The sequence below is a fragment of the Anabrus simplex genome, chromosome 1, assembly GCF_040414725.1.
Source record: "Anabrus simplex isolate iqAnaSimp1 chromosome 1, ASM4041472v1, whole genome shotgun sequence".
Lineage (NCBI taxonomy): Eukaryota > Metazoa > Arthropoda > Insecta > Orthoptera > Tettigoniidae > Anabrus > Anabrus simplex.
The window spans coordinates 1,799,967,449-1,799,984,304 of record NC_090265.1 but is presented as its reverse complement, the minus strand read 5'-3'; the positions used below and the strand labels follow the sequence as shown (position 1 = coordinate 1,799,984,304).

General features: G+C 37.8%; 1 protein-coding gene across 3 annotated transcripts in view; it reads right to left on the bottom strand.

Annotated features, from left to right (window-relative positions):
• Positions 1-16,856, bottom strand: part of AGO3 (Argonaute 3) — a 466,191-nt gene that overhangs the window by 259,516 nt on the left and 189,819 nt on the right. For all 3 annotated transcript variants that reach the window (XM_067138589.2, XM_067138590.2, XM_067138588.2), the window contains exon 7: positions 10,262-10,427. In XM_067138589.2, coding sequence (XP_066994690.2) covers positions 10,262-10,427 — 166 coding nt within the window. The remainder of the gene's footprint in view (positions 1-10,261; positions 10,428-16,856) is intronic.

The window sequence follows — 16,856 nt, the reverse complement described above, 5'->3', positions numbered from 1 at the left end:
ACTTTATTTTCTTTAACAACCCTTTTAATTTCATTACAGACGTTTTAACATCTTTCATTTCGGATCCAGAAATAACGATTTCACCACCAATTTTAGAATCTCGAGAAGTCGCAAGTCTCCCATTAGACCAACGTCAACAACCGTGGCAAGATTTCATTATCAGCATTTCGATAATCAATCCTACTAACACTACCCACCAAGCTAGTGTTGAAGTTTTACAAATAATACCGGCATCGACATCAATAATAATAATAATAATAATAATAATAATAATAATAATATGAACAAGGAGTACAATAAGTTTGCCAAACATATTACCACAAATTTAGACAAACTATTTCAAATTTTCAAGGCTATTCTATACTGAAATTCAAGTTAAGAGCTTAGGAAAAGTATCCCTTCCGCATGTGAGCACGTCCCCTGTTCCCCCTCCCGTCTTGTCATGGTTCTCCATCTCCGCCACAACCAGCTTATCATTAACGCCGTGCGTCCATCTGACAAGTACAGTACTTCATTCTGAAATAGTGAAGCATCAAACGAAATCACTGCCTTTCACATAGCTGTACTTTGATTGCGTACCATACCTATTTATTCCTTTATTGACCATGTAAAACCTACAGAATACTGACGAATTCCGAGGCAAGAGAAGCAAGAATTATTTTTGTTTCATAATGCGATTTGTGTGAGGCACATGGAGACTTACAACATACGTATACGATTCCGCTCTCGTGCAACGACTGTCAGTGGCAGTTTCTCACAGTTAAAAAAGCTGAAAAACCAAACGGTGAGTGGGATTGCAAAATACAATGCTTCCAGGAATGTTGTAAATATTGTAGTCTCGTCATTCGGAAGGTAAAAACGAACTCATGATCCTCTCATGACAACATTTCTGTAGGTAGAGGGTGGTTGCGAATAGAAAGTAAAGTACACATTATTATTATTATTATCATCATCATCATCATCGAATACGCCAAAGATCCTATTCCCATACCGTGTTAAGGCCCTTCCTGTTTTATTTACGGCGAGTGCTGAGCTGACACATCGTTCTTTCCCTGGAGACTTGGATTTTCCATTCCAAGCGAACGGCGTAAAAACTGTACACAGAAATGCCGATCAGCTGCGCGGACTTTTTCACGTCTTCCACAGTCCACAGTGGATTCTAATCTCGTAGGCTACTGTAAACGTTTAAAACAATTTGGTTTAGATTTTCTACTTTATTTTCCTCTACTTTTGTTAGCTTTAAAGTATTTCACAGGGAACTCAAGCGTCACAGCATCACACACGTCTTGCTCACAGCTGGCAGCCATTATGAATACTGAACAGTGAACACGCTGTTGCAGCCAGTATTGCCAACAGTTTTCTTGGATCCATCTTCAACGTCCCACCTATTATGAGAACTTATCAACAGTGGAATGAACTCGAACAAACTTACTAAGTACACAGTGCAATAAGATATCAATATCATATTAAATTATTATTATTTTGCTACATACACCACTGAGAACAATAACTATTCACAGCCATCTACGTATGAAATATAAGAGTTGGTAACGAACCCGAATAACATACAACCTGTGATATATTTTCCATATTTATACAGGCAAAAATTTTAATTCATCAAGTCAGTTCACCAGAATATCTAACCAAACTGAAGGAAGCTCCTGACTTCAGGAACAAGTAACAAACCTAGGGAACTATTTGGCGCTGCGGAAGCCTTTTCACCGACCAGAAGTCTGACTAACATCAAAGGGACCGCTAAGGTCTTAAGTTGACTCTCAGTATAGTTGATTTCACGTGTTTAAACGTGTAGTCAGGGATTAGGGATAGTCCAAATATTTACTACAGACAACACTTGACATTTTTAACCAGATTCTCAGTTCAGTGAATAATTATTATTGTGCTACCTGTCCAACTCATTGGCTACAGGCGTACAGGCCTTCGGTTCAGAGGGTACAGGGTTCGATTCCCGGCTGGGTCGAGGATTTTAACCTTCATTTGTTAATTCCAATGGCCCGGGGGCTGGGTGTTTGTGCTGTCCCCAACATCCCTGCAACTCACACACCACACATAACACTATCCTCCACCACAATAACACGCAGTTCCCTAAACATAGTAGATGCCGTCCACCCTCATCAGAGGGTCTGCCTTACAAGGGCTCCACTTGGCTAGGAATAGCCACAGGAAATTATTATATTGTGCTACCTAATTGGTGTTTTAATTGTATAAGATGTGTGACTGTGAATTATATTCACTACGGGACAATGACTAAGAAGCCAGAACACGGCTTACCATCTAACGTATTGTTTTAATGTGTTTCTACTGAGCATTTACCATCCATCTTTAATGTGAATTTATAAGCAAATAGTACAAATATTCCACTAGTTAATTTAAAATTGATTAACAGAGATGTACATTTTAACTTACATTTTTATGCTTAATATAATAAAGAAGCCTAGTAATAGACAATCGGGATCCCGATGATTTATGATTTCGAGGAGGAGGTGCAGGCTGATGATGCCCGTAATACGAGACGAAACATGTCCCAATAACGATTATGATTCATAATGTATAAGTCATAATGTTCAAATGAATGTAATGTATTGAATAGGTGAAACAATTTAAGATAAAAATGAATATTTTAAGATTATACAGAAATTCAATACGGACCAATGACTTCAGCTGCAGTACGGAAGCTTCAAGACCCTGCATATTCACAGATGAAAATGAAGCAATCAGTTGTTTACTACACCTTAGATGAGCTTCCTTCTTTTGAAAATTCTAGTGACTTATTCTACAGGTTCTTATATTTTGTATGAAAATGTCTTTTTAATAAAGATGGCTTCACTGAATTGTTGGAAAGGGTCTCACGGCAAACAACACAAAGGGACTCACTTCCTCCATAAGAGTATTACCCCTCTTTTACAATTTTTAAGGGACCAAGGAATACTGGTGTAAAAGGGGGGGAAATGTAAAGGGGGAGGGATATAAATCGTGGGAAACAACTTGTACAGGTATATATAAAAATGCTCTGGAAAAGGAGGTAAATGTTAAAAAAATGCATATCATTAATTTATAGAGTATTTCAATCTCAATCTATTTACTGTACTGACCTCAAAGGTCCATGTACGTTAATTACTGTACTGTATTAACTGTTGACTACACTGCCTTTGTAATTCCGCTTATCCTTTGCCCAGGAGAAGGTTACTGGTAGCTGGTTAAAAATTTGTGTAATATATTCTTTTAATATACAGTAGTTACTTTCTTAGAATGGCTGTAGAATTATCTAAGATGCAATATTTTCTCTGAATGAAACATTCTGCTACTATTGTACCTGTATTTACAATATTAACACAAATTTATTCCAGACAGAAATTACACAATCACTGCTTCCTACCAAAATAGTCCAGAATCGATCTCTGTTTACACTTCTTATTTCTTATAACCTCTATTTGTTTTTCAAGCTCATAAAGGTTATGAAAATTAGTTTCACCCCCCTCTACAGATGACAGATACCTGCGTAAAACATCCACTGCTGCACTTGCATCAGAACTGGCAGGCATCACTTCACTGTCTTCCTCTGCTTCATCATTGCCACTGGTGGGATACTCGGCTGCTGTTTGTTCCGCAACCAACTTCTCCACACTACTTTCCTCTGCAGTGATCACAGAATCATCCTCTCGAAGCAAGTCCTCAGTAGTGCAGTCTGACTGCAACATTCTCCATACATCAGCAAGCATGCGCCGCCTCCTCCTCCTGGCAGCTGAGATTCGCGATGATTCTTGAAAAATCCTGCTTCACGGCTTTCCAAGGCAGTAGGTAATGATCGCACATTCTTGAAGCAACAAGGATTTTTAGATTTCTCTATCACATAGCGGTGGAGCTTCTCAGAGCCATCAGCATTGGCTCCCAACATCACTGTGAGCCTCATCTTGCAGTGTTTCCTACCATGGCATTTACAGTGGAACCTCGATTATCCGTTCCCGGAAAATACGTTTTCCCGGAATATGCGTTCAAATTACGTGGTCCCGCGAGCATCGTAATTAAATCACGTTGTAATAGTCCCGCATTATCCGTTCCTCGAAGAAACGATTTCCCGGATCAACCGTCCAGAAATTCCAGTCCCATCAACGCTAAATCCTCGATCAATCGTTTTTTAATAAACTGTATCTCACAAAAGGACGGCTATGGCATATTTATGGATCTTGGCGTTAACGCCCCGTCACTGCGATAATTAAAGCAAGTACTGTACCGGTACTGGAAAAGCGATCGGCGGTGAACTTGCATAAGGGACCATCTTAGCATCGCATTCGGGTGGTATTGTTTAGAGAATCTCGGAAAATCATAAAGCAGAGAGTGGCGACAACAATTGCAAGGAGACACGGCGCATTTCGACAGCTCTGCTTGAAGACGGAACGAGTTTCGTCAAACGTTCGCACTTATAAAACGTCCATATTACGTCCAGGGTTAGATGTTTATATTTTTACTTTTTTCGATCGTACTGCCGAAGAGGTTTTTGGCACTTTGCTCAGGGCACTGCAGAGTAACTGGGCTTTCAGGCAGGAATCGAAACTGCTTCTTAACACAAATTCAGTATTTTTGATATTATCGTACATGATTATGTTAGCGAGACCAAAACACATGTTGCACCTACATGTAATTTAAAAAAAAGAAAGCCATGGGAGGTCTTGGAATTGCCTATTACTGTTTAGGTCCTAATGTAAGACTGGAAATTTTACGTTTTTGTGTTAAAATACCAAAAACCGCAGTCGTTTTATTTGTGCACGTTACATTTTAAATGGTTGGTATAATTTCAAACTCGCACTGACATGTGCAGCGAGCGCACTTTCCAGATGACCTCAAGGTCACGAATAACCGTAATTTCTGAAGTTTTGATATTTCTTTTATCTTTCCAATTTGATTGGATTTGTGACGCGCAGAATTGAATATAATGCATTCGAGAACTTTTAAGAATCGATACTTATATTCGAAACCATGTTTTCGAGTTCAACATAACCTTTAAAAGTCGACGTAGGCCTAATTTGCGCGGTACGAGATTTCCAGAAACTGACTACGAACAGTATACCGGAGACCAAATTACAATGAAAGATTAAGAAATGAACGGATTTCACATTCATTTTGGGTGCTTTCGTATCTAATGTGCTTTATTTTATTAGATGAGAGAATTAAAAACTACTTGTGGTCGATTGTCGTTTGGCTTGGCGTTATTAGATTTTTCGAAGAGTTTGGCTAGCCTAATCAAAGTCGCCGAACTGAAAGAAGTTTTCACGGGAAACTGACGAAAATTCCCCTGTAAAACTGAATATAAAGTATCGAGATTTTGAACTCGCGTACCGGATATTAATGCGGTTTCGTGGTCTAACATGCCCGCCTCTCATCCAGAGGCCCGGGTTCGATTGTGACCAGGTCAGACAATTTTACCTGGATATAAGTCTGGTTCCAGGTCCACTCAGCCTACGTGATTACCTTTAATTGTGGAGCTATCTAATGGTGAGATGGCGACCCCGATCTACAGAGCCAGGAATATCGGCCGAGAGGATTCGTCGCACTGACCATGCGCACCTCGTAATCTGGAGTCCTTCGGGCTGAGCAGCGGTCGCTTGGCAGGCAAAGTCCCACTGGGGCTGTAGTTTGGCTTGGTTTAGGAGTTTTGTAAGATTATAATTATACATATTTCATTTTTGTGATGTTTAGCCAAATTGTTGATGGTTTTCATTCATTCCCGGATTTTCCGTTTTCCCGTATTGTACGTTTTATTTTCATGGTCCCTCAAAAAACGGAGAATCGAGGTTTCACTGTATCTCCTTTGAATGCCAAAGTCTTGCTGGGCAACACACGGAAAACAGACCAGTTTCATCTAGGTTAAAAATGTTCCCAGGTTCGTAATCCTTGGTCAGCTCCTGCAATCTTCTATCGATAAATTCTTCCACAGTTTCATCACTAACTGCATTAGATTCCCCACAAACAGTTTTATAGATTAGGTTATACCTTTTCCTAAATCGGTCGATCCAGCCATTGGACGCGCTAAAATTTTCAATGCCAAGAATGTTTGCCACCTTAAGCGCCTTTTCTCTTAAGAGCACACCATCAATTGGAATGTCTGCGGCTCTTAAAGTTTCAAACCAACTTTTTACAATTTTTTCCATTTTCTCGTATTTGCAGTATGATGCATACTTCCTTTTCTTGGAGTTTGGTCTGCATTCTGAAGCACTTGATGTAATGCTTCCTCTGTTTTTCACAATTGTATTCAGCGCTGATACAGGAAGCTGCAATTCGCGTGCCAATGAAACATGTGTTCCGTGGTACGAATCAACCTTTTCTAATATTCAAACTTTCTCATCCATAGCGACAGTTTTTCTTTCCTTCATTTTTTCCATTATTAGCAGGAAAACAACAAAGCAATGACCAAGAAGGATTAACAAATACACACGACGGAAAAGGAAGATCACAGCAATTCACTTTGACTGCTCGACTCACATAACAAGAACAAAAATACCGAAACAATAACAAAAATAAATGTGACGAATCAGCGACAATAACTTTAACAACTCCAACAACAAACGCAAGTGTAAAACAATAACTGTGAAATAACAAACTTCGGCAAGACAAACACTGAATCACTTGATAACGTCTCCTTCTTGTGGCTTATACTGTACTTGGTATCTCCTCCTCCTTCTTCTTCTCCTCCTCCTCCTCCTCCTCTGCGGTTTTGTTGGGCTCTGCATTTTGCCATTACCCAGATACCAGAACATCGCATCAAATGTATTACGACTTCTCTTCCCGTACATGTGACATTATCAATCTTCAACTTTGCTGAGTCCACGACAGTCATTAAGAAAAAACAAGAACACAACTCTCGGCTAAGGTCGAATGTACGCTTATATGTGAGCTTGAAATCTCACTTTAGCACCAAGTGCCAGTGCTCGGCAAATACCATTTCTGGCTTTAATCATCCTTAAAAAACTTGTCTTTTTCGTAGGTTCTTAACGTCACATAGCCACAACGAAGAGATGTAAATACCTGAGAATTCAAAATTTACTTATGCAAAATGCGGGTTATACCATAATGTGAGTTATACTACATTGAATATAAAATCAGACTGCTCTGATGGAATAATTTTCCGGACTTGAAGTTTATATCCCATATTGAAATTCCTTGCATTAAATGTAGGTTTTGCTAAATCGAGGTTAACATAAGATCTGGGTGTGGAGTATAAAATTATATAGAAAATGTTGGACTTATAATGTTGTTACAGACACCATTTTTATTTTAAAAAAATATTTTTTTGTACATTTTCTTCTATTTAACAATACCTGATTCTTAATCAACAAATTAATCTAAAAGGCCACCTAATCGATACTTTTTTTCTTTTGCCTTTGGCAAACTTAAAAATACATTAACAAACACAGTACATGTTTCGACCACTTAGTGGTCATCTTCAGCTGTATATAAAAAATCTTAGATGATAACATTTAAAAGCAAGCACATTGGATCTTAAAACTATATCCCATGGGAATCTAAAAACTATTGTTCTAGATGCTTTAAATGAAATGGAAGATGGGGGGGGGGGGGGAGATTTATTACAGTATCGTTTACAATTGTGTTTAAAAACTTAAATGATGAAAAACATATTTAAAATATTCAAAAGCGTCTATGGTAAAATTCTTTTTGATAACATTAGGTGACGTGAATAAAAAGTTTTAGCTAACATATACCTCGATCACTTGGAATACACTCAGATAGTAGGCCACATTAAAGGACTAGATTTCTGGGTACGCTTTGTTGACGATACTTTTGTCATTATAAACAAAGAACTTAATGACAGTCAAAGTATTCTAAATACCTTGAATACTTTAGACCCAAACATTAAATTTACAGCGGAAGAAGAAGAAGAAGGTACACTCAATTTTCTAGATATTCAAACAATTCGGATAAACAACCATTTCCAGTTTAAAATACACAGAAAACCCACTGTTACACCGACTACAATTAAAAGCGATTCTTTACATCCCACTTCACAAAAGAAATCCACCTGCTACAGTTTCGTCAACAGGGCCTTTGAAATCCCATTAACAAATACAGACAGAAAGAAGGAACTATCTTTCATTCGTCAACAAGCCATACATAACGGTTTCAGTTTGAAATCCATTAACAAAATCATTACCAAGTGCAAATATCAACAACAAATTAAACTAAAGCAACAATCGGAGAATGCAACGAAATACGTCAAATTCACCTTTAATAACCCGAGGATTTATGAAATCACAAATTTGTTTAAGAAGCACAATACCAAAATAGCTTTCTCAACCAACAACAATACAAAACACAGAATTTTTAATCACAATAAAGTCAATAAACTTAAAGATGACGAATTCCAAGAATCTGGCATTTACAGATTGACATGTACCCAGTGCAAAAAAAACATACGTGGGGCAATCCGGGAGGAGCTTTTTAATTAGATATCAGGAACATGTTAATGCAGAGAAATACAGAAAATACTCTGCTATGGGAGCTCATATGAAGGAGGCAAATCACAATTTCACTAACGTCAGACAAGATCTCCAAATTATCAGTAGGATTAATAAAGGAAGTTTAATGAATAACCTAGAAAATATCCACATTACTCTTGACAAACTAGAGAACAGGGAACGGAATCTAAACGAAACGAACGAAAAAAACCTCCTATACGAACAATTCGGTAAATACGTGGAAATGGTAAACAGTAAACAAACAAGACTAACAAATGAAATACTCGAATACGACGTCACTGAAACACAAACGGTAATCCCTCCCCCCTCACAAGACGTACTAGATGACGACACAACTCTACTTCCCCTTCCTCCGGAATATTCCACGAACAATCAGACCATGTCACACCGCTATCACACTAGGTCGTGCACGAAGACAGTTCTCCAAGGCAACTCGGATTAAACATTTGCCAGATAAGGTAAGTCAAGGCCACGCAATCTCGAATACAAATATCTTCCTGCTATCTATTTAGAATTCGGAGTTTTTTACTTTTATCATATGTCATATTTTAATATATTACGATCTCCTGCTGGTTACAGATCGCGAGGCAAGCTGCCCGAATCAGATTGCCATTTTATATAACAGAAGCCACCACCAAGTTAAACGACTAACACAATTTCTTTTATCACATTCCGAAGAGCAATTCTCGGAAGTTAAACAGTCAACACGGCCTTTTAACCACAAGAATATCACTCAAGGAAGTTATTAAATATAAACAACAAACACCTGAAGACTGGTGCATATGACAAACTTTCATTCAAGCACAAATGTTTTTTGAATAAGTGCCTTACCATAGACACTTTAGAATATTTTAAAGTATGTTTATTAAAAACAAAGTGTTTAACATCACCACAGACGCGAATTTTAATTAAGTTATTATTTTCTCACAAATGCCTGAAGATTATTACAAAAACAAACTTTTTATTCACGCCACCTAATGTTATCAAAAATAATTTTACCATAGACGCTTTTAAATATTTTAAATATGTTTTTCATCATTTAGGTTTTTAAACACAATTGTAAACGATACTGTAATTTAAGTATCATTCACATAAATCTCCTCATCCCCCCCCCCCCCCCATCCTCCATTTCATTTAAAGCATCTAGAACAATAGTGTTTAGATTCCCATGGGATATAGTTTTAAGATCCAATGTGCTTGCTTTTTAAATATTATCATCTAAGATTTTTTATATCCAGCTGAAGATGACCACTAAGTGGTCGAAACATGTACTGTGTTTGTTAATGTATTTTTAAGTTTGCCAAAGGCAAAAGAAATAAAGTATCGATTAGGTGGCCTTTTAGATTAATTTGTTGATTATACTCATCGATACGGACAAGAAGTGGACAGCTTGCAATACCTGATTCCTAGTCAATTAATTTATTTAGCCCATCTGTTAGAAGATAGCAGTGTATGAAGGTGCGGAGACTTCACGTCGTTTTGCCTTTTTTTACGTTTGCACTAGTCTCTTCTTTCCACTGATCCCTTTTTTCAACACGCACTTGTCATTTTGTTTAACCTCTTATGAGTAGCTGTCCATGTTCCTCTCTCTCTCTCAATATAACCTCATTTATTTTCTTATTTACATCATACTTCCAGAAGCAACAACATATTTCATACTGATGATCCACTGCAAGGATATTGTCTTTTTGCAATGAACAACTGTAATTACCAACAAGACTGGAAAGAACCAAATGTAAAAGAAAAAAAATTACCTGTTCACCAGAAGATGACGTGAATGTATGGGATGGGTTCTGATCCCACATAATATCATCCACTCGGTAAGTCTTGTTATTGTATCGGGTCAGAACTGAGGCACCAATTAGCAACTTCTGTACTTCTTCTTTATATGCCTGTGGTTGCCTTGTAGAAATATCTTCACTGTAACAAAAACACCAATCTTGGAAATATTCCACACTGACATCAATAACAAAATTAAAATATTAAAAATCACGATACATTCTAGTTATTAAGCTGAAAAAAGAAGAAAAGAATTTCTCTCCTCAAGAATATATATTACATACATATCCCAATTGCTCATACAGAACTCCCACTTCATTTCAGACTGATGTAGTACAATTCAAAAATTACTAAAATGTTATATTTAGTGCATTATACAACTCTATAAGATCTCTTCAGACACATCCAGTGTCAATGTCGCATTAGTTCAGTTTCAGCAACACCCACTACGTCTTAGTAACGGCTATATCAAAGGTGCTCACCCAGGGCTTTTCGTCTTGCGGGCACACAACATGCGACTGGATAGACGAGTGATCAGTGCACGCCTCAGCAACACTGCGGTTACGTCACAGGCTGTAAAGGTGATTGGCGACCGTTCATTTGAATATGAAGGCAATAGCCTTATTTTTCATTTTCAGTAGACAGAAATTAAGGTAATTTTCAATATAACTTACGTTGTAAGAAATTACAGTAAAAGCCCGCTATAGTGAGAAATCCATTGTAATGACAGATATTTCCTGTCCCTTGAAAATTGTGTGTTATCCTTCGGTTACAACAAGAGTCCTATCACTGATACATTCGTTATTATGAACGATTAAGCGTGGGTTATTTTTTTCTGTTATATATATTTATGCACTCCAGCGATTAAAATGAATGAATGAATGGTGTGGTTTTTGCACTATGTGCACTAGCAAGCTCTCTCATCAACATTCAAACTCGAAGGGGATATCGAAGTCTATTAATAATACTCGTCGACGGGTGTTGTGTAAACTCAAATTGAAAATAAAAGAATATGTTTCCGTAATCAATGCGTAAATAACATGACTGAGTAGTTAACTCTTTATAAGCTGAAGTAAACGATCGCTTAATTAAATGTTATGTACTGAACTTAAGTAAGAATATAATACACCACAAAATACGGTGCAGAGTGGACGACTCATTTTAGAGGTTAGTTTATTCAGTAAAACATTATTTGGACCTTTCTACAGAGGACAAGGAAAGATAATGTGATTAGCGAGAAAAATTACTATTAAATACACAAGTTTGTCATTTTACGGACGAAAAGAATATTAATCATGCCTAAACTCAGCTGTTTTGAGAGTGTACGAAGATTTCATTTCCATATGGTACAACGTGTGGAAAGCTCACACCAATACCAACAAAATGTTTTTAATGTGTATTCCAACAAATAATTTTAATTTAAGACATTCAGCAATTTTAACAGACTGTAAATGTATTTATACAGAGACTAACTAGTGACATTGTATTTCAAATATGAGAACAAGCTTTTAAAGTTTCAATCGCTACAAATAGTTATATTGTTTTTGATAAGACGACGTAATATATAAAGCTTTATATTTAAGAGATTTTTATAGCTTATTATGGTTAACTTTGTTAGCAGTAAACAATAAGTGTAAGTTAAATTTGTTAGCAGTAAACAATAAGTGTAAGTTCTATAATAATATTACCAGTTTAACCTTGTAAGAAGTTTTATAGCTAAAGATGTTCAAAAATTAAACAATAAAATAAGGATGAGATCCTAATTTTATAATTGCTTTTACTGTATTGAATAGATGGAAATCAAAGTTTTATTGTTCTCCCACATGGGTATGGCGATTGAAATGCTAGTGGCTTTACGTCGCACCGAAACACATAGGACTTATGGCGACGATGGGATAGGAAAGCTCTAGGAGTTGGAAGGAAGCGGCCGTGGCCTTAATTAAGGTACAGCCCCAGCATTTGCCTGGTGTGAAAATGGGAAACCACGGAAAACCATCTTTAGGGCTGCCGATAGTGGGATTCAAACCTACTATCTCCCGGATGCAAGCCCTTCCCTTTCTAACACCCGTCAAGTACACTTTGTAATCTCCTATCTCTTCCTCGTTATCTCCCCTTACCCGAATATTACTTACTCCTAGCCCATCCAAATGCATCCTCTTTGCTGACTCAGCCAGTTCTACTTTCTTTCTTCCATAAGCCCCATTAATATTGATAGCTCCCCATCGAATTCCATTCGTTCGCCAAGTTGTTTCCAAGGAGTCCCTCGCCTGTCAAATGGGAGTGGGACTCTGTTACTCCCATAGGTGGGAGGCTTGCTTAAAATGTTCTGAGCACGGTAAATTCACGAAGCAGGATGCTACCCTACTTGCACATAGTCCAAGTGAGGATCTCTCCTCTAATGGGTTATGGACCACTGGTGAATTGTATAGTCCTAGCCGCCTGAGCGCAAGGAGGGCCATGACTCAGAATATGTCCGAGATGCCCACTCCCATTCCATAGCAACTGGTATCCCGACTCTCAGGACCACTTACTAGGCCACTCAGCCTGTCCCATGGTTCACGAAACAGGACGTGACTACAGTAACCCACAAACATGAAGCCAATAACATTATTATTATTATTATTATTATTATTATTATTAGATTTTCCTCCACAGCTTTATACATATCTCTGACAATAAGGTGAATAATGCACAACTTCCTCCAAAAATATACAAGATTAATCCAGTATTTGACCACCTGTTAGCTTAATTTTCGGAAGATTGTACCCCTGATGGCAAAATGTAAATTGATGAGAACCTCTTGCTATGGAAAGGGTGGTTAGAGTGGAAAGCTTACATAACAAGAAAACAATCGCGTTTCGGAATGGAATTATATGAATTATGCAAAGGCGATACAGGTTATACAACATGACCGGCTTCCGTGTGTATCATAATGAACAGCTGTAAAAGACATAACACTGTGAAGACTGCAGATATTGTAAATTTTACCTGAATTGTAGTATAATGTAGTCCGTTTGTGTGACTTAATAATTGTAGGGAGGCTATATAAACTTGATCCCTCGAAAGCGCTAACCAACATAACAGAAAATTGCATGAGTATGATAACTTATTCCATTCCACATCTTTTAAGTATATGTAAACTTTGTAAATCTACAGTTTATATATTTATTTCCAGACAGAGATTGATAGTAAACTGCCTAAAATAGTCAGGTGAAAGTTTCTGTATAAACAAAAACCAGAGCTTTACTGTTAGGAAGAAGCAATCTCGATATCACAGTGTGAAAGCACTTAGTACGTTTTTGCACAAAGTATTGAAAAATTAAAATAATAGAATTTAAGAATTAAATAAATTATATTCAAGTGAATATTTCTCTTTTAGCCATTCAATAGTTCATTTTAGTCTAAGATTGTTTTTTAATCAAGTAATTGAATATTTTCTTTAATCAGGGAAATCGCTCCCCACCTGAGAGTGAGCTAGTGCGTACCGAGCTCCCCGCTTAAGAGGTTAAAGCGGACCCTAGCAAAATGCATTCTTAATTTTGAAGAGCTGAGTACTCTTTTGTATCAAATTGAGTCAGTGTTGAACTCGAGACCTCTCTGTTCAATGACTGACGTCCCCAATGATCAATGCCATTTGACACCTGGACATTTTCTAGTAAGGAGACGACTGACCTCTATCCCCTCTCCAGACATATCCAACAGCTCCCGCTTCTGTCTAATGAAATGGAATTTGGTACAACAGCTATATCACGATTTTTGGCAGAGGTGGTCAAAGGAATACATACAATCACTTCAACAAAGACGTACATGGTCTTCCGTAGGAAAGTGGACTCCAACTGTGGGAGATCTGGTGCTTCTAAGGGAGGATAACCTTCTCCCTCTGGTTTGGAAGACTGGTATAATCCAGGAGCTCCATCCTGGTTGTGACAATATTACTCGTGTGGTCAGTGTAAAGACTAAAACTGGTCTTTTGCACCGTGCCATAGAGAAATTGTGTCCATTGCCCATTTATATATGTTGTATCTGAGTTTTCTTTTTTCTATTCATTTGTCTGTGATGAGCATAAACACTTGACTTTGATTTTGAGTGTTGAGATCCCTCAAAGGGGGAGTATGTTGCGGCTTTTGTGTTGGTAATCGCCTGCCACATTTCATTTTGTTACAGTAGGCAATGTGCTGCTGAGTTTTGACACACACACACACACACACACACACACACACACACATGCATGTCGGCAGCAGTACACGTGTTTTGGTGTACCTCTGAATTTGTTGTACATACGTGTAAATGTGCAGTGTTTTATTCATGTGTAATAAATGTTTGAATCACCTTCTGAATGATGTGTTTGTGTCTGCTCGTTAGGGGCAGTCTGGTCCTCCATCTGACTTGTTTCTAAATTGTATTTGTGCGCCTATGGAACTGAACTTTGTTATGTGTGGCGAATATGTTGTTTTGTCGTCCACAACATTCTGTCTAATTTCCTCGTCCTGGAGATTTTCTGCCCTTATACGTTTGCAGACAGATTTCACTTTCTCTACCCTAGGCCTAGAGATACTTAGTTCACTACAGATCAGATAGTGGTCTGTATCATCGAAAAATCCCCGGAAAACTCGTACATTCCTAACAGATTTCCTGAATTCAAAGTCTGTTAAGATATAGTCTATTATGGATCTGGTACCCCTAGCCTCCCATGTGTAGCGGTGAATAGCCTTATGCTTGAATAATGTATTCGTAACAGCTAAACCCACACTAGCACAGAAGTCCAGCAAACGCTCCCCATTCCCATTAGCTTCCATATCTTCCCCACATTTACCTTATCACCCTTTCGTATCCTTCAGTTCTATTCCCAACTCTCGCATTGAAATCGCCCATTAGCACTATTCTATCCATGCTGTTGACCCTGACCACGATGTCACTCAATGCTTCATAAAACTTGTCAACTTCATCCTCATCTGCACCCTCACATGGTGAATACACAAGCACAATTCTAGTCCTAATTCCTCCCACTGACAAATCTACCCTCATCATTCGCTCATTTACGTGCCTAACAGAAACTATGTTGCATGCAATGGTATTCCTGATAAAGAGCCCTACCCCAGACTCTGCCCTTCCCTTTCTAACACCTGTCAAGTACACTTTATAATCTCCTATCTCTTCCTCGTTATCTCTCCTTACCCGAATGTCATTTACTCCTAGCACATCCAGATGCATCCTCTTTGCTGACTCAGCCAGTTTGATCATATATTATTAATTGTGGAATTAAAACAAGTAAAAATCCCTAAAATTTTATTGAAGAAACCAAAGATCAGGATTTGGAAATTGTAGAAGGAGGATAAAAGAATGGCATTCCAAGACTGGATAAAAAAGGAAGTTGCCTAACATGCAAATATGAAGTGGAGAAGAAGAGTGGGACAATTTAAGACAGACATTTGTGGAAGCAGCAACTGAGGTATGCGGGAAAACAAAAGCAAAGTTTAAGGGAAAGGAGACACGGTGGTGGACAGACAAAATAAAAAAAGAAACAAGAGAGTGAGAAAGATACAACACCAGCAAAAAATGAGGCAGGAACATTCCTGTGCAGAAATTTACCATAGGAAGTTGCAAACTCTGAAGATGGAAAGAGAATTAGGGATACCATTTTCAGAATTTATGAATGGCATTACAGTTTCTGCTTCTCAGGATATTGTATGTACTACAGACGAATGCTTAGAATACATAGCCAACGAAAGTGTTGATTGATTCATTTGAACGTAAATTACATAGCAACATGTTTATTGTATGTAGGTCACTAGAAATACACCATAGTAAATAAAAATGTTATTAATGTTGAAACAGATATTATTGTTCTGTTCAGTTAGCAAAATATCTCAACAATGAATTGAGTTAAGCAACAGCGTCTAGATCAGGTGCATCATTATTTCCAGGATTGGGGGTCTTCATTTTCATCTATTAAGGTAAGTAAGTCTCCTTCGTATTCTCTTCCAAACTTACATGCAATATTATGCTACACAATACATGCTGAGACCACCTTTCCCACTTTTATTAGACATAATTGTAAGTGGTTTAAGCAGGGGGATGTTCCTTCAAAATTCCAATACTGGTCTCAACAATACGCTGTGTCAATTTATGTGCCTTGTTAAATCGTTGTTCAACAGCATCTTCAGGATTCTATTAAGAGGGGTATTAGCCACTCGCTTAGTCCATAGGCACTGTCACCCATCATAACTGCCCTGGGAATGGCCTCCAACCTGAGTCAAAATGTCCACATACAGCAGTGTTTCTCAGGACAATGGAATCGTGCTCACTAGCCAGCCAGCTAGCATTAACACTGTAGAAGATAAAGTCCGCAACCACTAATGAACATAATATTGAGAGAATGATTCCCATGTCTATAAACATAAACGTCTTCATGCTAAGTAGGAGCATCAATATTAACGAGAGTACCGTCAGCCATATGGTACTGCCTAACAGTCCTACTTTTAAGACCTTCCTTTCTAGCACATTTATTTTTAACTACGACAAAAACAGCTTCATGATCACTAATACCATACTTCAGTTTCCCTATAGAGC